The sequence below is a fragment of the Wyeomyia smithii genome, chromosome 2, assembly GCF_029784165.1.
Source record: "Wyeomyia smithii strain HCP4-BCI-WySm-NY-G18 chromosome 2, ASM2978416v1, whole genome shotgun sequence".
In the NCBI taxonomy this organism is placed as follows: domain Eukaryota; kingdom Metazoa; phylum Arthropoda; class Insecta; order Diptera; family Culicidae; genus Wyeomyia; species Wyeomyia smithii.
Window position 1 is genome coordinate 97,990,211 of NC_073695.1, and position 27,929 is coordinate 98,018,139.

Consider the following 27,929-nt stretch of genomic DNA (forward strand, 5'->3'; position numbering starts at 1 on the left):
AAGTGCATTTTCGTCCGGAACCAGATTTTTATTTGAAGGTATTTTCATTCTCGAAGAGTTTGTCAATAATGTATATAACTGTTTTTATCTATATCCAAGATCTTTAGAATAGTGGAACACTTCACTTATAGATTTTTCTTCATTTCGCTCACAAAAATTGCAAATCAATTTACGACGATCTTCTTCCGACCACGCCTTTTTCCCAACTAATCGTCACTTGACAGAATCGACTAGTCGTGTTACCAGTTATATAAAAGTGGATCTTCATTTTATGGGAAAGGATTTTTCGATTTGTGCAGCACTCCAAAATCGTAGACCAATTCAAAAGTTGTTCGGTTTTTTTTCCTCACACGTAAGAAAAAGCATTCGACAGTGTTTGGCATAAAGGTTTGATTACGAAATTGCAAACTTTTAATTTTCCAATTTTCCTAATCAAAATTTTGAAAAATTATCTCACTGATCGAACTCTGCAGGTTGTCTATCAGAATTCAAAATCTGATAGATTTCACGTTAGAGCAGGTGTGCCTCAAGGTTCTGTCTTGGGCCCAGTCCTGTATAACATATTCACTTCAGATCTTCCTGATTTGCCTCCAGGATGCACAAAGTCATTGTTCTGCGATGACACAAGCATTTCCGTAAAAGGAAAAAGCCTTCGTGTCATATGCAGTCGATTGCAGAAAAGTTTAGATATTTTTTCTTCCTACTTGCAAAAGTGGAAAATCTCTCCCAATGCTTCTAAAACTCAAATGATAATTTTTCCTCATAAGCCTAGGGCTTCTTTCCTCAAGCCAAACAATAATCACGTTGTCGAGATGAATGGGGTTATTTTAAGTTGGTCTGATAGGGTAAAGAACTTGGGCCTAATTTACGATAAAAAACTTATTTTCAAAGAGCACATTGAGAGTATACAAGCCAAGTGCATCAAATATACGAGATGTTTATATCCTCTCATTAACAGTAATTCCAAACTTTGTTTAAAGAACAAACTTTTGATTTACAAAAAAATTTTTAGACCAGCAATGCTTTATACTGTACCGATATGGTCAAGTTGCTGTTCAACAAAGAAGAAAACGCTCCAAAGGATTCAGAATAAAATTCTGAAAATGATTTTGAAGCGTCCTCCTTGGTTTGGTACACTCGAATTACATAGACTTACTGGTGTTGAACCATTAGAAGCTATGTCAAATAAAATAATTAACAATTTTCGACAAAAATCGTTGCAATCCTCAATTGCTACGATAAGCTCTCTTTATAGCCAATAAGTTAGCATTTAAGTTAGTTGTAAGTTTACTTTCCTTTCTTGACAAGTAGGTTTAAATCCCTACGAATGATAAGTCCTAATTGCGAAAGCAAACAAATTCTAACAATTAAAATTACAAATTACTAACAATGTTGAGAAGTCACCATTTGTGATTGGACACACATACTCATTATTTACTAATATTTATCATAAATACTTAAGCTACTAACAAATCCCCCTATTGAAAAAAAAAAAGAATTTGGCATTAACTTTTATTGCAGTCTGTATCATCGATCAACTTTTCACAGTCAAATCTGAAACGATCACGATATTTCGAGTTTAGATCAATGTGCAGTGTGAGATTTTCAATTAAATTTTTCCACCAATTGTAAATGTCTTAAACATAATGTTTGAAATGTGTCGAAAATATTTTGGATAAATATTTCGTCGTTTTATATCACTTTTTGTACTATACGACCTTCAAAAGGGTAGTACTCGAAAATGTAAAGTACGACGATTTTGAAAACCAGAGATCTAGGACGAATATAACGATTCGAATAGTGTACTCAGATCCTTTGGTGCATTTTTTATAATAACGGTCTGTGGGAGCACCGTGCCTCCGTTCATTATTTTTATGAACTTTTGACAAATGTCTAGACTTCTTAAAATCGGAGTTAATTAGAACTGATCTGATGAACTCTTTGTTTAATTTTGTATACTTTGTAAACATATCCTAAGCCAAACAAACCATTTTTGATTGAAAAATTATTTAAAATAATAACTTTTTTATTTGACCATCATCAAATTTTGACAGATTGTAGCACACATTGTAGTCTTAAATGTATAAAAAATGGAATGACTTTTTGAGATATTTTGTGACAGTTTGGAAAATTTGATCGAGCAAAAAAAAATTAGTTCTACGATGTACAGGAATACCTCGATTATACGCACCCTCGATTTTACGTACTTCGATTTTACGCACACTTTTTTCAAAAACATTTTTAATTCCAATGTTTTTGGTTAAACTGTGCATAATGCAGGATAACACATATTAGACATCGTTTACAAATAAAGGGCTGTCCAAATAGACTTGCGAATCGGCCGCAAACCTCCGAGAGACAGTAACAACAACATCTCGAAACAGCAACCTTTTTAAAGGTTTTGTACGTGTCTACCGTGTGAAATATTATATGTCGTACGCACACAGCCTTATTTAGAGTAACTTACTTACATTTTCATATAAAACGTCTACTGTTGCAAGATGGAGGGGCTATTTTCAATGGAGTTCGGCGTTAGTTTGTGGGCAAATAGAATGTGTGGGTCACACACAACATACATACATACAAATACATATACACACATACGCCCATATTCATTGTGTTAAGTAATTCCTTTCAAGTATTTTCTGGATGTTCTGGGTAAATTCTCTGCCATACATGGTCCAATAGAGAATGTCTGTTAGTTCGTCTTATGTCTCTCTTTTTCCGACCTTGAAAATTTTTTGTATGTGTTGTAAAACTTTCCAACCCCTCTTTCGATCGTTACGTAATAATCGAATGTTCCCTTAGATGTTTTTTTGCAAATTTACGATTACGGAAAATAATTCAAAACAAGCAATCAAACAAGCCGTTTTTCTTTTATAACATATTTTATTCATCGGTCAAATTGTTTGGATAGGCCCTTCGAAGCAACAGTCGTGGGTCTACATGAACTGATATTAAGGGGGGCCCTACTCTGGAAAGTCGAAAACATAATAAATTTTCGTGATTTTTTTTCAGATGTTTAAAGTATAGTGATGTGTTCAGGTGTTTTGGCTATTGATTAAGGTATATTTGAAGATGTATTTTGCATGTCCTGGATACAAATATAGTGAGTATTACGCTGTTGCACAGTAGTCTGGAACTGCATATAGTCGGAAAAACGTCAATTTTTCTACTTAATGCATCGAGCAAGCCCTCTTCGGGAATCATTTCTGCAGGGTTTAAGCTAGTGAGAAATCATCAGAATGTTCGGATTATTATTGTTGTCATACATTTAACATAGTTGAGAAAGTAGGCTTCTTGTTCACTCACGACTTCTCTATTTTCACGTTGTTTGCCCATGTGATTTATTACAGAATGCAGAAATAGTAATGAATGTTATAATAGTATCGAAATCATTATATAGCCTCACTCTAGCATTCTAACAACTTCAGATATTCTTTTATAAGTCGTTTCATGGAAATAAGCCCTCCACAAAATAAGTATAATGAAATACTTGGCACTCCAACTTTATGTAGAGTTTTAAATGGTATCCCCGCCGATACCCGCGCTCATTCAAAGACTAAAATGTTCCCTCGTGTTCATAGAGACAGGAACAAAAAAGTTCTCACGAAACCATGTTTTTTCAACTGGTGGCACGTTTTTTCTCAGAATCTACTGAACCGATTTGGCTGAAAATTTTCTGAGCGTGTAAAAATAGATTGTCTAACTTGTTACATAGACGTTTTTTTTTTCTTTTGAAAATCCCAAAAATTGCCAAAATGGCGACCATTTTAGTTAAAATAAACTATTTAAAAATTCATAAAACATTGAAAAATTCAGATATCAAAAAAGGCTATGTATCAAGCTAGATAATTGATTTTTCCTCGTTAAAAAAATTTCAGCCAAATCGGTTCAGTAGATTCTGAGAAAAAACGTGCCACCAGTTGAAAAAACATGGTTTCGTGAGAGCCGCTGTCAATAGCGTAATATTTACCTGAATATAGTCCACGACATACAAAATACATCTTGAAATACACTTAATTATCTTTTAACGCGATTGATACGTGCGCGCAAAAAAAGAATCGCGTAAAAAAAATCGCGTAATTTCGAACAAATCGCGTAAAAAAAATCGCGTCGTTACAAAACCTTTCGCTATGTGGTAAGTGTGTGTGTATGTGTGTATGTATGTCTATGTATGTGTATGTGTGTGTATGTTCGTGTGTGTTACATATTGGCGCATAAACAATATTTCCCATGTCACACATCGCGGAATTTCAAGGAAATCGCGTAAATTCGAGAAAATCGCATAAAAAAAATCGCGTGAAATAAAATCACGTAAAAAAAGTGGTGTAAAAACAGAATTCAGTGTAAACCTTAATCAACAGCCAAACCACTCTAAAACTTAGCCTTTTTCTAAACATCAGAGAAAAAATCACAAAAACTTATTATTTTTCGACCTTCCAGGGTAGGGTCCCCCCCAAAGAATGACTTCTTTATCAAAAGGAACAACTGTGCAATGTTTCAGCGAAATCGGAAACTATCAATCAGGATCGATTTGCGAAGTAGCCTGAACTTGCTCTATTATCATAATCCTTTCTGGTATCTTTCAACACTAAATTTTCTTCTCGATAATCATTGCAGTTCTTCATCTCTCTTTCTTCATTTTGGAATGTAGAATTCGTTTCCATTTTGGTCAAATTTCGAATAAAAGGTTAAAAAAGAAGTACATAATTTTATTGTCACTAACAACTTTTTATTGCCTTTCTCCTAGAAAGGTATAGCAATCACTTGCAAAACCGAAGATATAAAAGTGCTCCAAAGGGCCGAATGGCATATATCACTCGACTCAGCTCTACGAGCTAAGCATTTTCTGTATGTGTGTGTGTATGTGCAGATTTTTATTCTCACTCACTTTTCTCAGAGATGGCTGGACCGATTTTCATGAAATTAAATGCAAATGAAAGGTCTTGCCGTCCCATAAGACCCTATTCAATTTCATTGTAATCGGATTAATAGTTTAGAGGTTATGTATCAAAATGTAAAAATCATGAAACATCATTATCTCTAAAACCACACCACCGATTTGAACAAAATTAGTTTCAAATGAACGGGCTACCTGAAAAACCCCTAACTTTTGAATTTTATAAAGATTGAATTCGTGGTTCAAAAGTTATGAAAAGAAACGTGTTCTGAAGACTGTTTAATCTCACTCATGTTTCTCAGAGATGGCTGGACCAGTTTTCATAAAATCAGTGCCAAATGGAAGGTCTAGTTGCCCCATAAGACCCTATTGATTTGTTTTGCAATCGGACTATTCCTTTACCTGTTATGTTTAAAAATGTGAAATCCAGCTATGAAGATTACTTGGACTCACTCATTTTTCTCAGAGATGGCTGACCCGATTTCCACAAAATTGGTGTCAAATGAAAGGTCTAGCTGCCTCATAACACCCTATTGAATTTTACTCTAATCGAACAGTAACTTCTTCTGTAATATACCGAAATGTAAAAATCACGAAACTTTATTATCTCAGAAACTACACAACCGAATTGATTAATATTATTATCAGATGAGCGGGCTAGTTAAGGGTTAACTGATGAATTATGATTGAACACGTGGTTTCAAGTTTGGCTGCCCTATACGTTCCCATTCCGTTTGATTGTAATCGAACTTAAGCAACCGTTATGTATGAAATTGTTAATAAAATAACGAAAGTCTATTATCAGAAAGATTACATGACTAATTTGAACATAACTAGTGTCATACGAGCGAGTCATCTCTCAAGCTTACAAATAACAAACTTCATAATAATTTGATATGTGGCTCAAAAGTTATGGGAAGAAAAGAAATTCAAAGACTATTGAAAGCTATACCTGCTTTGATCGATATATGAGGCCTCAACATAATTTAAATGTGGTATCGTACTATTTGAACGTTCCAAACTCATTGATTCCTTGCGATGTGTTTAAAGTCTCCAAATGCACGACGAATCGGCCATAGGATATGATCAAAATCAAATAACAAATCGTTTAAAATAATTGGTTTTATCGAAATAACAACATTCTCGACTTTTGGCTTCTGTACATCGCCCTGATTCTGAATATATTCATATTGGGAGGTATATAGTTATTTTGGTTGTTTTCCAGAAACTAAAAGTGGTCGTCTTTAAATTCAAAATGGTGTCCAGGGTTAGTGTTTGTTTTCTATGCATCATCTTGATTACGGAAATCTCCATATTGAGCATTATTCGGTCATTTTCGACTGTTCCCTAGAAGTTGCCATTTAGCAATTTAAAATGGTGCCTGAGGTCAATTGTTAGCTCATTGCATCATTCTGGTTCCAGAGATACTCATATTGGATAGTATTTGTTTTTTTTTTTATTTAGGCTGTTTTCACAAACCGGTACTCGGCATTTCAAAATGTTGTCTGAAGTCAATTTGTGGCTCCAGTGCAACATTACGGTTCCGGAAATACCCATATTGGGTGGTATTTGGTCGTTTGCAGCTGTTTTTCCGAAACCGGAAGTCGCCATTTTGGATTTCAAAATGGCATTTGAAGACAATTTCGATCGATTTTAAATCCTGTGTATCATTCTAGATCCAGATATTATTATTTTGGGTGGAAATCGGCCATTTTTGGCTGTTTTCCATAAACCGGAAGTTGCCATCTTACAATCCAAAATTTTGCCTGAGGTCGATTATGAAACAAATTTGTTACCACTAAAAACATTCACATGCTAAACCCCTCCCTTCCAAAAGAAGGAGAGGTGTCAAAATATTATGGACATATTTTTTTACCACTAAAAACATTTATCTGCCAAATTTGCTTCCATTTAATTGATTGGTTCTCGAGATGTGCAGAAATGTGTGTTTCATTTGTATGGAACCCCTCCCTTTCAGAAAAGGAAGGGGCGTCCAACTATTATGGACATATTTGTTACCCCTTAAAACATCCACATACCAAATTCGGTTTGACTTGCTTGGTTTGTTCTTGAGTTGTGCAGAAATTTATGTTTCATTTTTATGAGACCCCTCCCTTCCAGAAGAGAGAGGGGTCTCAAACTATCCTAGGAACCTTTATCGGCACCAAAAACCCCTACTTACAAATTTGCACTTCGATCGGTTCGGTAGTTTTCGAGCCTATATGGATCAGATAGACAGACAGACCGGCTTGACTTTTTATATGTATAGATTACAACTTCAATATTTTAGAACCTAAAGAGTGAATATACATTAATTGGATTGAAGCGTTCATGTAAATCTGTCTAAACAAATAAAAGTTTGAATGAGAAAGGCTGGGTCTGACCGCTAGGTGGATTAATTTAGGTTTTTAAATGGGATCGAAACGGGGGAGAACTTACTTTAAATTTATTAAATACATTCATCCCGGGATAGCAAAAAGAAAAACTCCGTAGGTATTCTAAGATATTTTCAAAAATCCGTAGTATTTTTGAAATTTCCGTAGATATTATATTCGTAAATTTGTCTATGAACACGTAAGTAAGAAGTGAAACAAATCCGTAGATCTACAGAGAAATCTGTAGATCTGGTAAGCCTGGTCGGAACCCTGAATTCTATCATATCTATGAACCATGTAAGGGGCCATCCACATCCCACGTGGACAGATTTTTAACGATTATTAACCCCCCCGTGGACAAATGCCCATATAAATTCTTTTTTTTTACAAGGACCTTGGACATTCCACAACCGCCCTCCCCCCCTTCCACTGTCCACGTGGTATGTGGATGGCCCCTAATTAAGATCATATTTTAATTTGATGTTAGTTTTCACAAAAGTTTCAGTAATAATTCCAATGTTCACATTATTTCCTGTTGGAACATAAAAAAGCTTTAATGAGCGAGCATTCTAATTCCAAAATTTTATTGGATTACACTGGTAAACACAGGTTTGGCCCTAGAGCCGAAAGATCATAGCTGGGAGATCCAAAATTCACAGAAATGGTTAAAAAGCTATAATCTTTCTAGGGTAACTATTTTGAGCTTCAGGGCCGCATATTTTTTCTCTTTTTTGTCGACCAGTATGTATAATACAGGTCGGACTCGATTATCCGGAACATCAAAAAATTTTTCATTCCGGATAATCGAGTTTTCCGGATAATCGAATCACACAAAAAATACTGAAATTTTGCGATTAACGAACATAAAATAAATATTTTTTCTCTTTATTTTACTTGTATGATGCAGTGGCGTAACCTGAAGTTACTTCTGAGGCGAAAGGGGGTAAAATCTTATGGAGCAAAAAAAAATCAATTGGACATTGATTATTTTCACTCAATTCGAACATGTCCCAAACATGCCGGAAGTGGCTTTAATGGTAACAAATATGCCAAAAGGGATGGTAAAGGCAAAATTTCGGAATAAAAATTGAAAACGGACAAAAAAAAATAAAATTCCGGATAATCGAGTCTGAAATTCCGCATAATCGAATTCCGGATAATCGAGTTCGACCTGTAGTATCATCATTGTTGAATTTCAAATCCCGAATAATGTTAAGGGAAAAATTTGTTCTAATATGAATTGCTTCAAGCATGGAAATCCCTAAAATCGAAAACTGTTGCAGAAAAGAGAATTTACCTGCTAAAAGGGTTCAGAGCAGATAATATTAGAAAATATATTCTCAGTAGTAAGCAACACAAAGCAAAGCCTTGGTGCAACATTCCGTATCGGAACTCGACCTTCTGTTTTATGATACACAGACTTCGCAGCCAACTGTTAATGTACAGGACAATTGCGGGACTAGCGCTACGATACTACTGACACTGCCTAAAAGTCTCTCCCGAGCCGGGATTCGAACACACGACAATTGGCTTGTTAGGCCAGCAGGAGGTTCTCAGTAGTGATGCGGCTTAAATTTATCGCTGTATTTTTGTTTGTCACCATTTTTGTATACCCTTATCAACGGTGATTTTCGAACTACCTGGATTTGCTGGCATCACTTTCGTCTTACCTACGATGTTTGCATATGACAGACGTGCCTGTACAGTAGGGTGGGGCTTATTTTCAAAAATGTTCGCGGGACCTATTTTCCCAGGCAAAAAGACCTCCTTGGGGAGGGGTATCCTTTTTCTTTCACTTTTCCACTCTTTTGGAGGAATAATGATGTCTATTGCAAGAATATATTCGAGAACATGACGTGTTCACTTATACAGGCACCTTGTGCATTTTCTTATAATCACATACCCCGAGATTACAAGAGTGCACACTGAAATTGCGAATATCACAAAAACGGTTAAATTTAACGCAAAATCACGTGTTTACCTATATGGGTATGTGTTTTGTTTAAAAACTGCTTTCGTTTCGTATTTGACCTTTAGGCCATCGGCGCCATCTCTAGACCTTAATGAATTTCAACCAATTTTTTATATGTTGCTTATTGAGCCCCAAAAAGGTTTTTTTACCTGGGAAAACAGATCCGGCGAATATTTTTTAAAATAACCCCCACCCTACTGTACAGGGGTCGAAAGATTGGGCGGAAAAATTAGGAATATGTATTGATTGGGAAATTGAACTAACTTACCTGGCCATGCCTTTTTTTTTTCAAAGGTGGCGGGGAAATCTGCAAACAGACACCTGAGAAGAGAACTCAGGGTGTGGGGATGAGACTAGGGGAGAGATGCTGGGGTAGTTACACTCCCCCAGACACCTACTGATCCCTGTCCCGACCCACTAAAACCCCTCCAGTCTCCAGCCCTGGTCTTCCCGGAACGACGGTTAAGTATTACGTCGGGAAGTGGCTTTTGTGCGTGATGCACCCTCTTTACTCTTATAACCTCCTAGCTAACTACCTGGAGACTGGTAGTTAGCTACCACTGGCGTGTTGGTGATTGACCCGCGATTTGACACACGTTGTAGCTCCAGGACAATCTGGGAGGTGGCCGCACAGGCCGCGTTCCAGATGGCCGGGTCGTCGCACATCCTCCGGACAAGATTGTCCGGAGTAGTTCCAGGCCCACTCACAGCCATCATGTTGCTCCTCGCTCTTGCGAAACGGGGGCATACGAAGAAGACATGCTCTGCAGTCTCCTCCTCTTCCACGCACTCGGGACACATGGGGGACCCCGCGTGCCCAAACCTGTGCAGATATTGCCTGAAGCAACCATGGCCTGACAGGATCTGTGTCAGGTGGAAGTTCACCTCGCCATGTCGCCTCCCGACCCAGCCGGATATCTCCGGTATAAGTCGGTGCGTCCATCTGCCCTTTGTGGAATTAGACCATTCCCTCTGCCAACGGAGCATCGAGAATGACCTTCTGGTGCCTCGTATGCCCCTTGTGTCTCGGTGGTCGAAACACTCTCTGTTCTCTTTGATGGCGATGCTGATAGGCATCATGCCGGACAAGACACAGATTGCATCGTATGACACCGTCCGATACGCACTCACAACTCTCAGGCACACGAGCCTGTAGGTACTTTCCAGTTTACCGCGGTAACTGTCAGTACCTAGCGCTCTGGACCATACTGGCCCACCATACCTAAGTATGGACGAAACCACGCTGGCAAGAAGTCTTCGCTTGCTGCCATAGGCCGCTGAGCTATTGGACATCATACGAGATAGTGCTGCAATAGCCGATGAGGCCCTCTTACAGGCATAGTTGACGTGGCTCCCGAACGTGAGCTTGTCGTCGACCATAACCCCCAAGAGCTTCAACGATCGCTTTGAGGTGATGGTACAGTCTCCGACTCTGACCACCGCCTGTTGCTCTGATTTACGGTTGTTCACAACCGTGACCTCCGTCTTATGGTGCGCAAGCTCCAGTTTCCTGGAGCGCATCCAGTCCTCGACCTTCCTTATGCAATGCGCAGCCGTCAACTCGACCTCTTCGATCGACTCGCCGTAAACCTCTAGCGTTATGTCGTCTGCAAAGCCGACGATCACAACCCCTACAGGAAACTTTAGTTTCAACACCCCGTCATACATGACGTTCCACAACACCGGACCCAGGATTGAACCTTGCGGAACCCCGGCGGTGATTGGGACGCACTTCTGACCCTCCTCTGTGTTGTAAACCAGTACTCGATTCTGGAAGTAGTTTTCCAGAATCTTGTACAGCGACACCGGCACGTGGATACTCCTGAGCGCGAGCGCTATGGAGTCCCAACTGGCGCTATTGAACGCATTCTTCACGTCAAGCGTGACGATTGCGCAATAGCGTATTCCCCTTCTCTTGCGCTGGAGTGCTATCTCCGCCGTCTTGGTGACGGAGGCGATGGCATCCAGCGTGGACCTGCCCCTCCGGAAGCCGAACTGGTTGCTTGCCAGACCGTTTACACCCTCTGTGTACCTCACGAGTCTGTTGAGGATAATCCTCTCAAGTACCTTGCCCGTCGTGTCTAGCAGGCAGATAGGCCTATATGCCGATGGGTCACCTGGTGGTTTCCCAGCCTTCGGCAGTAGGACCAATTTCTGCCGCTTCCAACTATCCGGAAAGAGGCAGTCATCCAGGCACCTCTGCATGACTACTCGAAACAGCCCGGGGGCCGTTTTTATCGCCAGCCTGATTGCCAGGTTAGGGATGCCATCCGGTCCCGGTGCCTTGCTTACCTTTAGAGAGTTGGCGATCACGATGAGTTCCTCATTCGTAACCCTTGCCTCCCCCTGAACCTCGACACGGCTGTCGTCGCCCACGGATTGGGTGCTCGGCAGGTTGGCCGACCATCCCTGGTCTGTGTCTGAGATACTGGAACGTCGGACGTGGGACTCGACCGCCGGAGGCCAAGGAATTGGCTCGTGGCGCGGAAAGAGTCCCTCGATGATTCGCTCCAGCATCGCTGGTGATCGCTCTGCAGGCGCCAGCGCGCCTTTGGTCTTGGCCATTACGATCCTGTAGGCGTCACCCCACGGGTTCGTATTGGCACTCGCGCATAGCCTATCGAAACAGGCCCTCCTGCTGGCCTTAATCGCACTCTTCAGCGTCGATCTGGCAGAACTGAATGCTGCGCGGCGCTCTGTCCTCTGTTCGTCTGTTCGCGCACGCTACATCCTCCGTCTCGCACGCAGGCACGCACTGCGAAAGTCCGCTATCTCGTCAGTCCACCAGTAGACCGGTGGCTTCCCATTCCTAGGTTGGCGAGTCCTAGGCATGGTGGCGTCGCACGCCCGAGATAGCATAGGAACTAGTTGGTCAGGCGTCGGGCGAAGCCGATTGCCCCCCTCGCGCTCTCGTCTAATTGCCTCTTCAAATACCTCGGCATCAAAATGCGATGTCTTCCACCCGCGGGCGAACGGAGTGTTAGCCCTACTCGTCGCTTGCCGCCTCTCGTTGTTGTCTACACTATAACAGACCGCCTGGTGGTCGCTATTAGTGTAGCCATCGTCTACCCTCCAGTTCTTGATCCGTCTTGGGCTGGAGAACGTCACGTCGATGATCGACTCCGCGCCATTTCTGCTAAATGTACTTTTGTTCCCAGCGTTGGCCAGATCTAGGTTGAGCTTTGCCAAAGCCTCCAACAAGATCTGGCCCCTCTGGTTCGTGAAGCGACTTCCCCACTCAACAGCCCAAGCGTTGAAGTCGCCCGCCACCACCAACGGCGTTAGGCCCGTTAGCTCCATGGATAGGAGATCGACCATCAGGGTGAACCTTTCGGTAGACCAACGTGGCGGAGCATAGCAACTGCAGTAGAATACTCCGTTCACCTTAGCAACTACGTACCCTTCTTCTGAGGTTGAGACAACCTCCTGAACCGGGAACTTGCCCGTCGTACATATGGCCGCCATACTGGACTTATCCGCAACCCAGTTACCGTTTCCGGAAGGGATGCGGTAGGGGTCCGATATGATGGCGATGTGCGACAACGACTCAGATGCTGCTTGGTGTAGCAGCTGCAGAGCCGCGAGGCAATGGTTCAGGTTCAGTTGCGTCACCCTTACGCCCGTGGTTTCGCAGCCGGCTTACCGGCTGGGCACCTGGGGCCATGTCTCAACAAAAGCTAAACATACAGGGCATTGATAAAAATATAACGTATTGGCACAACGAACATTTTTCTCTTCCACTGTACATGTGTCCTTTTTGTGAGAAAAGTTAAACATTTTGGGTCCATGTGACAAAATTCAGACCCATGTCCATATCGTTGGCAAATACGGCATTCAGTGATATGCTTATCACCTCTGCCAAATTTCGTATCCAACTTCTACTTTACCCACAGATTAAAGATAGCATGTACTTTTTCAAAGAATTTTAAATTGTCAAACTCAGGCCAGCTACCATTTCAGGTGATACGAAAAAAGTTGACTAACCTTCAGGATGTAAACTAACCTTCAGGTAATCTTTAGGCACAAACTTTGAAGCTTCAATTAGGCAAAGACCGGGATAGCTCCAAACGGCCGAAACACAAACGACCGAATCTCAAACGGCCGAATTATTATACGAAAGGCCGAATTTTATTTGAATTTGTCGGAAGCGGCGGCCTCTCGCATGCAAACAACTGATCTACTGGATTGCCCGGATTACTGAAGCATAGGGGCAATCCCCTAGTTTACGTCCGAACGAGCGGTAGCGAGTAAGGACAGCATGCGCCCCGGACAATCGAGTTGGCCGAAGGCCACGAGTGTGTTGCATTAAATTTTTAACAAAATCAATTTCTATTTCAATTTCAATTCTATGAAACAATTAGGTAACGGAAACAACGAACAAGGAAACAAAATAAGTATTTTCGAACCTATCTTTTTTGTATAAATTCTCAGAATTTTTCGCATTGGTGCTAATACTTTATCGAATCAAATAGCCAAAATTCTCCTCAAGCATTACGTATTTTATGGACGTTTTCTTACAACATTTAAGTTCTAGATGTCATATTTAAAATAAAGAAAAAATTTCCTGCTATAAATAATCGAACCTAAAATGGTACATAATCGAGTCCATATATCATCGAGTCTATGTATGATCGAGTCTATAGATAATCGATTCTGACCTATAAATAAGTACAGTGACGATTATACCAAGATCAATTTCTTATTTATTACATGTAATTTTTGTGTGTATGTGTTAATATAAGTTCATATGTGTATGAACGTAAAGTTTTGAATGTTCGGTATAGTTGTGCTGTTGGCTACCAAAAATGTGTTACTTAGAGTGAAAAAGAATTTCACCCGAAATTATAGAAATCGTTTGAATCTATTTATCTATTTCTCTATTTAAGTTCGTAACAAAATATCAAGATTTGCTATAATACTAATATTGTTGACTGATCGGGTTATAAAAATAAATTTACCTATGCAAGTCGCTCCCAATTTTTATTATCATTTTGTATGATAGAAGAAAAAAGAACTGGCTTCGCTATTTTGCATCTTGCTGCCAACAAAAATGGAATGAAACGTTGTAGACACGGCAGTAAAAGTATTACACGTAAACTCATCTATTGACAGTTTTTCTTTGAACTCGTAGCTCCGAAGCCGTTCCCATCATTCATCCAAGCCCTGCACCATTCAGGGGCGGATCGTTATTTATTATTCGGAATAAATGTTTTCCAATTGATCCCGTCACCTTTGATTCTCTGGTCTGAGCTCGATTGATCGTTCGTCGCCTGTGTGCCTCCAACTGACTACCAACCTAATTCAATTATCTACTGAACTGTGTGTGCATGTTGTTCTTCTCTCGTTTCAGTCATTTGCCGGTATCGACGTTTCAGAATCTGCCAAGGTTAGAGTTTTTCAGCGTGGCGGAGAACCGCTTGGAAGAGATTCCGCCGGATATGTTCCAGCATATGCCCAATGTTGGAACACTAGACTTCGGAAAGGGTATGCTGCGTTTCATCAATGGGAATACTTTTAAACAGCTGCAAAATCTCCGGCACTTAATAATGCCCTCTAATCTTCTGCATCGTATCGATACCGATTCATTACCGCGTACATTGATATCGCTGCACTGGGGCCATAATAATTTAACATCATTGAATGGAACACTGCGCCATTTGGATGAACTTAAACTCTTGTTCGTGAACGATAACCATTTGGTTTCACTTGACGATGAACTTCCGCTAGCTTCACCAAATCTGATGACTATTTTCGCACAGAATAATAAAATCGATCACCTTCCAGTTGAGATTAAATATTTGAAAAACCTGGACTCGTTGTATATTGAAGGTAATCAATTACGCACTTTTGATGGACTGCTTTCACGTTCCGCACAACTTACCAGGCTATGCGCTTATGATAACAAAATTAACCAGTTGAGAAAAGACGAATTTAGGGAAGCCGAACGGTTGGAGGAGCTTCAGCTAGCGGAGAACAAACTAACCAGTTTGAATGGCTCACTACAGAGCATGAGAGGTCTCATCATGGCCAATTTTAGTTTCAACTTGTTGGATGAGTTTTCGCTACAAGAAGTAGCAGGTTTGCGTAAATTGCGTATTCTCGATCTTTCACACAACCGAATAGAAAAGCTTGTCGGCCGAATGGAAAACCTTGTTGATTCGGGCTCGATCATCTACGAGTTACGGTTGCAGCATAATTTAATCAAATCTCTTGACGGCGCTTTGATGGGACTAAACAATCTGAAGATTTTGAACGTTGCTCATAACCTGTTGGAAGTCATAACCCCCGATGATCTGATTGGCATGGAGAATTTAGAGCATCTGGATTTGTCGTTCAACAAGCTGAAAACTTTGGAAGAACTATCTAAGGTAACTTCGTCACTAGTGCTGGTGTTAGGTTTTAATTTCTACAAAGTTTGCTCTTATTTCAGACCTTCCTTCCGTCGCTGCAATTGGTAAATGCATCGTACAATTTGCTCACCACCATGGATAAAGATTTCCACGGTCTACCGGTGCTGTGTACAGCTGACTTGTCCAACAATATGATCCGTGTCCTATCCGTCGATCTTGTATCGCAAACGAGATGCAGTAACCATGGGGTACCGAACAAATTGGAAATTTTCCTCCAAGGTAAGTTTAGATACAAGAAAAAGAATAACTAACAACGACAAACAAAGATAACCATGCGTCTCCATTAAATTGTTTTTTAATGGAGTTATGTAATAGTAAACAAAGGTACACTTGAATAAGTGAGTTTTGCTCACGTTATCGAAGGTAGGTGTGATCGATTGAACAATAACAGTAATAAATTAAGTTTGTATCGATTGAAAGAGTTGCCGGATATGGATAGGATATGATCATTACTTGTCTAACAACTTAACCCGTAAAGACCCGGGACGGAACTTGTTTTTTGAAAATGCTCGTTCACAGCACTGGAACGGTCGATTTGGGAAAACTTGGAATTTTATTCAAGGGGAATAGTTGCTCTAATTTTTGGTGAAGGTGCCACCCCTCTGAACCCCTCCCCGTTTTCGTGAGACGCAAATATGTCTGTGTTTTTTTCTAATTTTTCAAACAGATTGAGCAAACACTGGGAATTTTCATACGTATCAATTGCTCCATGTATCAAATTATGTCAGGTGGATGAAATATGGTATGTAAGAGTGAGTTTTGGAGTTTCCAAATTATTTCAGTACAAAAGCACAGAGCTACGAATTTTGCTAAAAATTTAAACTCCAAAACCGTTCTTCAAATTTTAAGCTCTATATTTTTACGGTAAGGTCTCCTGAATCCATACGCGATGAAATATTTATCTTAGCATGCAAACATTTTGAGAAAAACCAGTTTAAATTCACCAAAGTACGTATTTTCATGGAAACCTAATTTTCTCAGTCTTCCACGGTAGGTTTCAACTTAGCTCTTCAATTTTCAAGCTCTATATTTTTAGAGTAACGTCTTCTGAATCCAAAGATGATGAAAGATTTTTTCTAGCATGCACAGTTTTGGAGAAAATCAAGTTTTCATAAGAACTCGTACTTTAGAGAATTCGAACTCGTTTTTCTCTAAATCTGTGCATACTAGAATAAATCTTTCAGAATCTTCTGATTTAGAAGACGTTACTCTAGAAATATAGAGCTTGAAAATTGAAGAGCCAAGTTTAAACCTAATGTGGGAGACTGAGAGAATCAGTGTCCATGAAAATACGTACTTTAGTGAATTTAAACTCGTTTCTCTTAAAATATTTGCATGCTAAAATAAATATTTCATCGCGTATGGATTCAGGAGACCTTACCGCAAAAATGTAGAGCCTAAAATTTTAAAACGGTTTTCTTATTTGATTTTTTATGAAAATACGTAGTTTTGTGATTTTGTACTGAAATAATTAAAAACTCCAAAATTCACTCTCACATTCCATATTTTATCTACCTGACATGATTTGATACATGGAGCAATTGATACGTATGAAAATTCCCAGAGTTTGCTCAATCTGTTCGAAAAATTAGAAAAAAAACACTGACATATTTGCGTCTCACGAAAACGGAAAGGGGTCCAGAGGGGTGGCATCTTTACCAAAACTTAGAGCAACTATTCCCCTTGAATAAAGTTCCATGTTTTCCAAAATTGGCCGTTTCAGTGCTGAGAACGAGCATTTTCAAAAAACAAGTTCCGTCCCGGGTCTTTACGGGTTGAAGTGAATAAATCATTTCGAAAACGATTTATAAAAAAAACCGAGAAGAAAACAAAGGATATCATTAATGAAAATTTGTAAGCAAGCTACGACGTTCGTAACTGGCATTCGAAAGAGTGTTGATAAATAACACTGTTATTATTATTGGCTTGCCTTTAGACAACTCTCTCATTGTCACTCTCTCTTTCACATTGCTGAATTTTGAAGGGAAGTGACATAAAATGACAACAAAGTTTGTGATGGCCTAAACAGCTTATAGAAATTGGCAGAATGATGCGAAACTTTACTTTCTATTTTAGAGTGGTGAAAAATTGTTTATAGGCAAGCATGTTTGTAATAATTTTATTTATTAATGTATGAAAGCTTCTCCATGCAAAATGCCCTATGGTCGAAAAATTTTGCACACGTATTTGACTTAACAAACTATTTTTTTTTTTTGTGGGTGGAAGGATTTATAAAACTCAAGACTAATTCTCTGAAAGGACCTATGCACTATGGAAAAGGTTCTGATCAGGGCATTGTAGCTAATAACAAGTTGTAGAGAACTAACCAAAAAAAACACAATGAAAAAAAAAATTTTTTTCGACCAAAATACAAATTCCTAATAACTTGGTGTTATGACGCAACTTTTAATAAAAATTCAGGGTGGACAAATAAAAAAAAATTATGGAAGGTTAGGGTTTTAAAAAAATATTAAATTTCGACATTTTTCAAATTATTTGTATTCCAATTGATTTAAACAATTGAAATAGTCATTTTAAATCTAAAAGCATAAAAAAATCAGCCTCGTAAATGCAACCGTTTCCAAATTATTTTGAATTAATTTAAGAGTTTTTGCCTTTCTCCTAGAAAGGTATAGCAATCACTGGCAAAACCGAAAGTATAAAAGTGCTCCAAAAGGCCGAATGGCATATACCACTCGACCCAGTCCGACGAGCTGAGCATTTTCTGTATGTGTGTGTGTGTGTGTGTGTATGTGCAACTTTTTATTCTCACTCATTTTTCTCAGAGATGGACCCTATTCAATTTTATTGTAATCGGATTTTTAGTTTATAGGTTATGTGTCAAAATGTAAAAATCATGAAACATCATTATCTCAAAAACTACACAACCGATTTGAAGAAAATTGGTTTCAAATGAACGGGCTACTTGAAATGTCTTTTGACTTCTGAATTTTATAGAGATTGAACTTGTGGTTCGAAAGTTATTTGCCTGTTATGTTTAAAAATGTGAAATCCAGCTATGAAAAGGAACATATTCCGAAGACTACTTGAACTCACTCACTTTTCTCCGAGATGGCTGACCCGATTTCCACAAAATTATTGTAAAATGAAAAGTCTAGCTGCCTCATAACACCCTATTGAATTTTACTGTAATTGGACTGTAACTTCGTCTGTAATGTATCAAAATGTGAAAATAGTTAAGGGTTAACTGATGAATTCTGATTGAACACGTGGTTTCAAAGTTTGGCTGCCCTATACGTTCCCATTTCATTTGATTCTAATCGAACTTAAGCAACCGTTATGTATTAAATTGTTAAAACAACGAAAGTCTATTATCTCAAAGATTACACGACTTAACATAACTAGTTTCATATGAACGAGTCGTCTCTCAAACTTACAAAAAACAAACTTCATAACAGTTTGATATGTGGTTCAAAAGTTATGGAAAGAAAAAAAATTCAGACTATTTGAAACTATACCTGCTTTGCTCCCTCAACATAATTTAAATGTGGTCTCGTACTATTTGAACGTTCCCGGTATCGCTCGTGAATAAATTGTTCGAAATTAAGAGTCATTTCTTTTATTTCGCTATTTTTTAAGCACTAACATTACGTCAAATTTCATATTTTATACTTCAATTACAACATCACTATTTTAGAACCCAACAAGTGAATATACCTTTATTGGATTAAAGCGTTATTGGATTAAAGCGTTCATGGCTGGGTCTGACCGCTAGGTGTATTAATTTAGGGTTTTGCCTTTCTCCTAGAAAGGTATAGCAATCACTTGCAAAACCGAAGATATAAAAGTGCTCCAAAGGGCCGAATGGCATATATCACTCGACTCAGCTCGACGAGCTGAGCATTTTCTGTATGTGTGTGTGTGTGTGTGTGTGTGTGTGTGTGTGTGTGTGTATGTGCAGACTTTTATTCTCACTCACTTTTCTCAGAGATGGCTGGACCGATTTTAATGAAATTAATTGCAAATGAAAGGTCTTGTTGTCCAATAAGACCCTATTGAATTTTATTGTAATCGGATTTTCAGTTTAGAGGTTATGTATCAAAATGTAAAAATCATGAAACATCATTATCTCTAAAACCAAATTAAATGAATGGGCTACCTCAAAAACCCTTAACTTTTGAATGTTATGAAGATTGAACTTGTGGTTCAACAGTTATGAAAAGAAACGTGCTATGAAGAGTGTTTAATCTCACTCATGTTTCTCAGAGATGGCTGGACCGATTTTCATAAAATCAGTGTCAAATGGAAGGTCTAGTTGCCCCATGAGACCCTATTGATTTGTTTTGCAATCGGACTATTACTTTGCCTGTTATGTTTGAAAATGTGAAATCCAGCTATGAAAAGGAACATATTCCGAAAACTACTTGAACTCACTCACTTTTCTCAGAGATGGCTGACCCGATTTCCACAAAATTAGTGTCTAATGAAAAGTCTAGCTGCCTTATAACAATTTTACTGTAATCGAACAGGAACTTCGTCTGTAATGTACCAAAATGTGAAAATCACGAAACTTCTTAGTCTCAGAAACTACATAACCGAATAGATCAATATTATTATCAGATGAGCGAGCTAGTCAAGGGTTAATCGATGAATTATGATTGAACACGTGGTTTCAAAGTTTGACTGCCCTATACGTTCTCATTTCGTTTGATTATAATCGAACCTAAGCAACCGTTATGTATTACATTGTTAATAAAACAACGAAAATCTATTATCTCAAAGATTACATGACTTATTTGAACATAACTAGTGTCATACGAACGAATCATCTCTTAAACTTACAAATAACAAACTTCATAACAATTTGATATGTGGCTCAAATGTTATAGAAAGAAAAGAAATTCAAAGACTATTTGAAACTATACCTGTTTTGATCGATATGTGGCCTAAACATAATTTAAATGTGGTGTCGTACTATTTGAACGTTCCAAATACATTGATTCCTTGCGATGTGTTTAAAATCTACAAACGCACGACGAATCGGCCATAGGATATGATCAAAGTCAAATAACAAATTGTTTGAAATGATTGGTGGTAGGGTAATCGCTCCATTATTCATCTCAACAGCTAGGTGCACCTATATTCATCTTATTTCTCTCATTTGTCCAATTTACCGTCAAATTTCTACCAATTTTAAAAGTGAATCTATTTGCTTCTCATTTTTGTCAATTGATTGAAAGCTTTACGTTGAAAATATGGTAAAGTTTACCGATAAATTGATCAAAAAGGCGTGATGAGATGCATATACGTACTGAGATGAATATAGGAGCGATTACCCTATTTGATAATTTTCAGCAGATTTTCTGGCATCAATCAGACACCAGAAATACCCATATTGGGAGGTATTTAGTTATTTTGGTTGTTTTCCAGAAACTAAAAATGGTCGTCTTTAAATTCAAAATGGTGTCCAGAGTCAATGTTTGGTTTCTATGCATCATCTTGATTACGGAAATATCCATATTGAGTATTATTCGTTCATTTTCGACTGTTTCCTAGAAGTTGCCATTGAGCAATTTAAAATGGTGCCTGAGGTCAATTGTTAGCTCATTGCATCATCCTGGTTCCAGAGATAATCATATTGGATGGTATTTGGTTATTGTAGGCTGTTTTTCACAAACCGGAAGTCGCCATCTTGGATTTTAAAATGGTATTTAAGATAATTTCTGGCCTCTATGCGTCATTCTGGTTGAAGAAACACCCATATTGGGTGTTATTCGATCATTTTCGTCTGTTTCCCAGGAACCGAAAATCGCCAACCTAGAATCCAAAATGAGCTCTGTGGTCGATTTCAGTTACTGTGTATCATTATAGATCCGGAGATACTCATGTTGGACGGAAATCGGCCATTTTTGTCTGTTTTCCAGAAACCAGAAGTTGCCATCCTACAATTCATAATGGTGTCTGAGGTAAATTTTTACCTTCTGGCAACCTTCTGGCTCTGGAGATACTCATATTGGGTGGTATTTGGTCATTTTCTGCTGTTTTTAAGAAACCGAAAGTCGCCATCTTAGAATTCAAAATGGTATCTGTGGTCCATTTGAGCTCCTGTGTATCATTCTAGATCCGGATATTATTATATTGGGTGGAAATCGGCCATTTTTGGCTGTTTTCCAGAAACCGGATGTTGCCATCTTACAGTCCAAAATGTTGCCTGAGGTCGATTATGGAACATATTTGTTACCACTAAAGACATTCACCTACCAAATATGGTTCCATTTAGTTGATTCGTTCGCGAGATGTGCAGAAATTTGTGCAGAAACATGTGCTTTCAGAAAAGGGAGGGGCGTCGAACCATTATGGACATATTTGTTACCTCCAAAAACATTCACATACCAAATTTGGTTGTATTTTCTTGATTGGTTCTTGACCTGTGCGAAATTTGTGTTTCATTTGTATGGAACCCCTCCCTTACAGAAAAGGGAGGGGCGTCCAACTATTATGGACATATTTGTTACCCCTTAAAACATCCACATACCAAATTCGGTTTGACTTGCTTGGTTTGTTCTTGAGTTGTGCAGAAATTTATGTTTCATTTTTATGAGACCCCTCCCTTCCAGAAGAGAGAGGGGTCTCAAACTATCCTAGGAACCTTTATCGGCACCAAAAACCCCTACTTACAAATTTTCACGTCGTTTTCATCAATATTTTAGAACCTAAAGAGTGAATATATATTTATTGGAATGAAGTGTTCATGTATATTCATTTTTACAAATAATAAGTGAATGATTTCTCTGGGTCTGACCGCTAGGTGGATTAATTTAGGTTTTATTGTATATTTTGTTAATTTAGGTTTTATTGTATATTTTATTAGTTCTCTACAATTTGTTTTCAGACAATTTTTATGCACAACTGATGGTTGAAACAAAACCTTACCAACTTATGATAAATTCGATAATTCAAAACCCTCGCCAAGTTTATGGTAAATTTGAATTTAAAGAGCCAAAATAAAATGTGAAGGCCCAAAAAGGTATTTTTTGGGAGAAATGTTTAGATGAACATAAGTTGTTTTTGACGTAGAACAACGTTTCACTTTAGCATACCACACAGGGATGCAAACTGAAAAACTGGGACGAAATTTGTCCGTTTTCAAATGCTTATAGGCCGATTGGTTTTCAACCGATTTTCTTTACTGCCTGTGATCGCATGATTGTAACATTCGACATTTTATGGATTTCGTGCTTTTTATTGGGAAATGCTTAGAATAGTATGTACTTTTTACATCTGGAAAAATATGCTTATGTTTGTGTGAAAAAAGTCGTAAAAAATACCAAGTTGTTTTGTCACATAGCGTAAATAACAGCATAATTGTCACACTACTTAACTTTTTCAACTTTTTTGTCGAAAAAGTTTCCATCCAAATCCACATCTGCATCCTTTAGAACTCGGAAGTTATTCTGGTCCGGTAACCAACCACCGGTGATCCGTTTCTGATGTTCAGCTCATGCTTGTTGAATACATGAAAAACTTCTTTTTCCATGTGATATATTCCAAAAGTAGCTTGAAAGTGACGGCATAAATGTATCATTGCAAAAATTTCAACCAATTTGACTTCAAAAGTAATATTCAATGTATACATAGTGTAAAGTAGTGCTTTCTTCATGATACTAAGTTTAGTTAAAGTGTCTATTTGCGAGAATATATTAGTAACAATGCATTTAAGGTCAAAATATAAAAGTGCGAATTGCTCGAACAACCAATTTTGCAAATGTTACAAATATGCGATTATGGGCAGTTCATTCTTGCAGCAATCGATTGGAAAATTATACACGCATCTGCCCAAATGCAGAAAAATGTTGCTTGAATCTACGAACTATTGCACTATTGAAAATTGTCAAGCCTTGTTGAAATAAAAATAACGTCCTCTGATTGGTCGCTTGCTTGCTGTGAGTGTATGATATGGTATGATGTGTGTATGATATGGTGTGATGTGTGTATGATGTGTGTATGGTGTGATGATATGGTATGATGTGTGTGTGTATATGATATGATGTGTGTGTGTGTGTGTGTGTGTGTGTATGTGTGTCTGTATGATATGGTATGATGTGTACTGCCCTTCCAAGCATAGTTGTCCCAGCGTGCATAAGGTTTGTGTAGAACATGGGACTACTATGATTGGAACGGCAGTGTATGTGTCTGTATGATATGGTATGATGTGCGTGTGTCTATGATATGGTATGATTTGTGTGTGTGCTGTGTATGGTTTTTAACTCGGCACGTTCTGCTGACTGCTAAATCCGGTTCACGAAATTCACAACCCTTCATTAGTAGACATTATAACTCATTACCCAAGTAAAAATGTTGGTTTTATCAAAGTTTTATAGCGCTCAATACAGCCAAAAAAGCGCTATAAAACTTTGATAAAACCAATTGTGTTACTAGGGTAATGAAACACTCAATGCATTTGTTAATAGTGTACGTAGTTCTACGTCATTTATGTGGTCGTGTCTTGGATACAACCTCCTACTTTTTATTAAGTTGCATTTAACTAACATTATTTCAATGTACAGGGTGGCAACATATATGTGAAACACGAACTCGAGTGTCCCTCGTTTTATTTTCTGTCACAGCATAACAAAAATCTGAGCATGTTTTGAAAGAGTGACGTGTTTACTGGTTATTCGGAATAAATACAGTCAGTTTTCATTTGCGCTCTTGAGAAAATTGCAATAGATACAAAAAGAGAACAAATAAGGGTCTTGCACCTGCAAAGATTGACTAACATCGAGATCAGGAGGAAACTCTCACATCTGAATTTTAGCAGATTATTCGTATACAGGACCACTGAGCGTTTCAAGGATACAGGCACGGTTGTCTCCAGGTAAAAAACGGAGTGTTCGGATTCCAGCGGTCATCAAAGCAGTGAGGGATCGTTTCCGGCGTAATCCCGCCCGTTCGGCAAGAAAAATGGCGTATAAAATGAACATAAGTCACACTTCCATGCAAAATGTTGTCAAAAAGGACCATGGATATTCAGCTTTTAACAAGCAGAAAAGTCACGGATTAACTATTAAGGGGTTATATACCTTTTTGGTCGAGAAAAATGAGGGAAGTTTGAATTTATTTTTAAGTGCATAGCACCATTTTCATTGCATCAAAGTGGTATTTTCTGAAAGTACAGTTTATCAACAACAAAAAAATACGTTTGATTTTGAGATATACCAATTATTACTGGAGTAATGGCCGTTTCCCCGAAACGCTATTTTTTGCAGAGGCTTGCGATGATCCTGATAGAGACTCAGCGGGTCAATCGAAATCAAAAAATTCATATTATTTCATTAGTTTAGAAGTGTGCCGTGTCCTTGAACGATCGCTTTTATGAGTATTTTGTTTTCAGTGCAAAGGGGAACGTTTTTCCCAAAAACATGCACGTTTTGAGCGCCAAAAATTGCATTAAAATTTTTTTTGCGGCAAATTGTAACTGTATGCTTTAAAAAGCGATCGTTCAAGGACCGGCGAATTTAATAACGAAAATTGAAAAAAAAGATAAAGGAAATCGATTCAGTAGTTTTCCCGCAATCAGGATCACGGCGAAGTCATTTTTCGAAAAACACTATTCCGAGATAATAGCGTGTAAAGTTTCAAGTTTAGCGTATGCGGCCGTGACGAGGCGCGCTGCAAATCGCTCTAACTTTCGCTCAGATCTTTATGAAAATTTGTTAAAATGTTGTCAAGATGTTGTATTTGAAGATAATGCAATAAAAAAATTTTCGGATTTTTGAAACCTAAAAAGGTATAAAACCCCTTAAAAGGGCAGTCGAGCGATATCAAAATGCGTCAGATGTGATGGTTTGAGGAGGTATATCGACCAAAAGGAAATTATCATTGCTATTCATTGACGCGTGAAAATAAACAAGAAGTAACTTGCAGCACGTTATCAGAGGCCATTTGCATCCTTGCGCTGAAATGCTTCTTGGGAAAGACAGTTTCTGCTTTCAACAGAATTCAGCATTAGCGCATACGGCATTGATCGTTCAGAAATGGTGTAAGCAGAATTAGCCTTGTTTTATCAGTTCATCTGAATGGCCTGCGTCGTCACCAAATTTGAACCCGCAAGACTTCAGTATCTGGAGATATATGCTAAGAAAGTTGGGCGACGTTAGGCATTTGAGGTTGGACACATTCAAAAAACGTTTGGTGAAGATTTTGGACGAAATTCCGAACGAAGCTATGCGTGCCGGCTTGCAATGACTTCAAAAGCGTCTACGGACCGTTATCAAACACAAAGGCGGAGGATTTGTACTCAACTAAGTACATTGTACTTTTACTACTTATAGATGTTATTAAAATCGATTACGAAGAGAAACTGGTTTAAGTTTTATGACATAAATAAAGTGTATCACTTTCACGTTGCCACCCTGTACTAGATGTAACATATCGTAATATAATTTTGTTTTCGTTCACAGAAAATCCTGTCCTCTGTGATGAGTCTCTCCCGGAGTTGGTGTCCCAGATGGAATCTTACCATGCCCGGTTGATCGGTATAGCGCACTGCATCGTTCCCCAGCAAATTCCGATGGATTCACCAATTTTCATGCAACCTCCGATTCCGTTACTCAAGCCATTACTAAAACCGCAGCTTCCTATGGTACCGGCTCCAGTCATGATCCAGCAGCCGTCGATTGTGCAAATCCTAGTGCCTGCGCCGCTAGTGGTACAAGCCCCAGCATTCACTGATACCGCAGCTGGCGTAGTACAGTCGATCCCCTCAGTGCAAGGAATTCAAGAACTTCAGCCGCCACCAGTCGCATCGCCTCCGCAGATCAGCCACATCCCGCAGCAGCAGTCTTACGATGAATTAAAGTACGATGCACAGCCAGAGGCGGCCGCAGAATCCGAAACTCTGGCGCCACCACCAGAGGATAATGACATCGCAAAAATACCCTCCCCTACAAGCACGACTATGAAAACGATTCTTGAATTCAAGAACATTATTCACAACACTTACTCGGCGATACCTCCGGAAGTTCTTCCGCTTTCGCTCGACAAAGCACAAGGATTAGCGACGGAACCGGAAGAACCACCGGAAACACAGCAAGATCAAGGGGTAGATCTAGGTGATCATTAAACAGTAGGATGGTTATTATTATCTTCTTTCCCTCTATTACGTGATAGAAAGTAAATACTTGTTCGGAGTTGAATTTCTGAATAACAATTTTCATGAGAAAAATGTTCACAGTTTAGATTTTTTCTATGTGTAAATGTAGGAAAATGAAAATGGTTATTTTGCAACGTAGGGATCTTCGTGATCGGAAAATATTATCGTCCTCCTCGATTTAGTTTACTTATGGAAAAATAGAAGCTAGTTTTGAATCGAGAGCATTGGACAAGAGTTTATAAAAAGTCCAATATAAATGACATATGTTAAACAGTTTAATGCACTCCACCAAAAAAAAACCTGTTAATAAATGTTACAGATCATATTAGAAGCTCATGACGATAAATTATTCATATAGATTGTGTTATGCTATCTATCAACAGAACGATAAAAATTGAGATTTTTTCGCTTAGCTACGTTACTGATCTGATAAATTTGATAAGAAAAACATTGAGATAAGGTGAAATCAAACGTGACAATTAAAAGTACCACATACATTGCTTAAACTGAATTTTAAAAAAATGTCATACATGTGGATAGTGATTAGCCTCAACATAAGAGGTATGATATGTTATGAAAAAGAATATAGTAGAGCAATCTTGTTAATTGAGACATCTAGCAAGTAGGGTGCCATCGTCTAATAATTGTGCCATTTTACCTGTAAAATTCACTTGTGTTTCGTAGCTATCTGTTAGTCCTTTTTTATTTTCCTTTCATATTTTTTATATTATATTTATTCACAGTAATCAAAGGTAGATAACGCCATAGGTTTATTTTGACAAGAGCTCTCTTACTCTTATAAGCCTCTCTTAGATGTACTTTCTCCAATTTTCAAACATGATATACAATATTTGCAAGGTATTTGAAACAATGTGAGGCAGTATAAATCACTGCGTAGATTTATGTTTTGAACTAAACCGCTGCACATTATTACAAAAGAAAACCATATGTGCAAGTACAATGTAAAAGAGTGCTGATGGATTGTAGTAATATGGTGTAAAAAATAAATCAAGCAGTTTTAACTGTAAGTTTGCATATATCAACAAAATCAGAAACTATATGAATCCTGAATGATGTAACAAAAATACTTTTCGCAAATAAACAAATACAGATACTTTAAACTATGTTATTGATAACTGATAGCTGGTAGAAA

General features: G+C 38.4%; 1 protein-coding gene across 1 annotated transcript in view; it reads left to right on the forward strand.

The window, feature by feature from the left end:
• LOC129720988 (insulin-like growth factor-binding protein complex acid labile subunit) overlaps positions 1-27,897 on the forward strand; it is a 50,696-nt gene extending 22,799 nt beyond the window's left edge. Inside the window, exons 2-4 of the mRNA XM_055672991.1 lie at positions 14,601-15,618; positions 15,681-15,879; positions 26,085-27,897. Of these exons, the coding sequence (XP_055528966.1) occupies positions 14,601-15,618; positions 15,681-15,879; positions 26,085-26,746 (1,879 nt within the window). The 3' untranslated portion in view covers positions 26,747-27,897. The remainder of the gene's footprint in view (positions 1-14,600; positions 15,619-15,680; positions 15,880-26,084) is intronic.
• Positions 27,898-27,929: the final 32 nt, after the last annotated feature.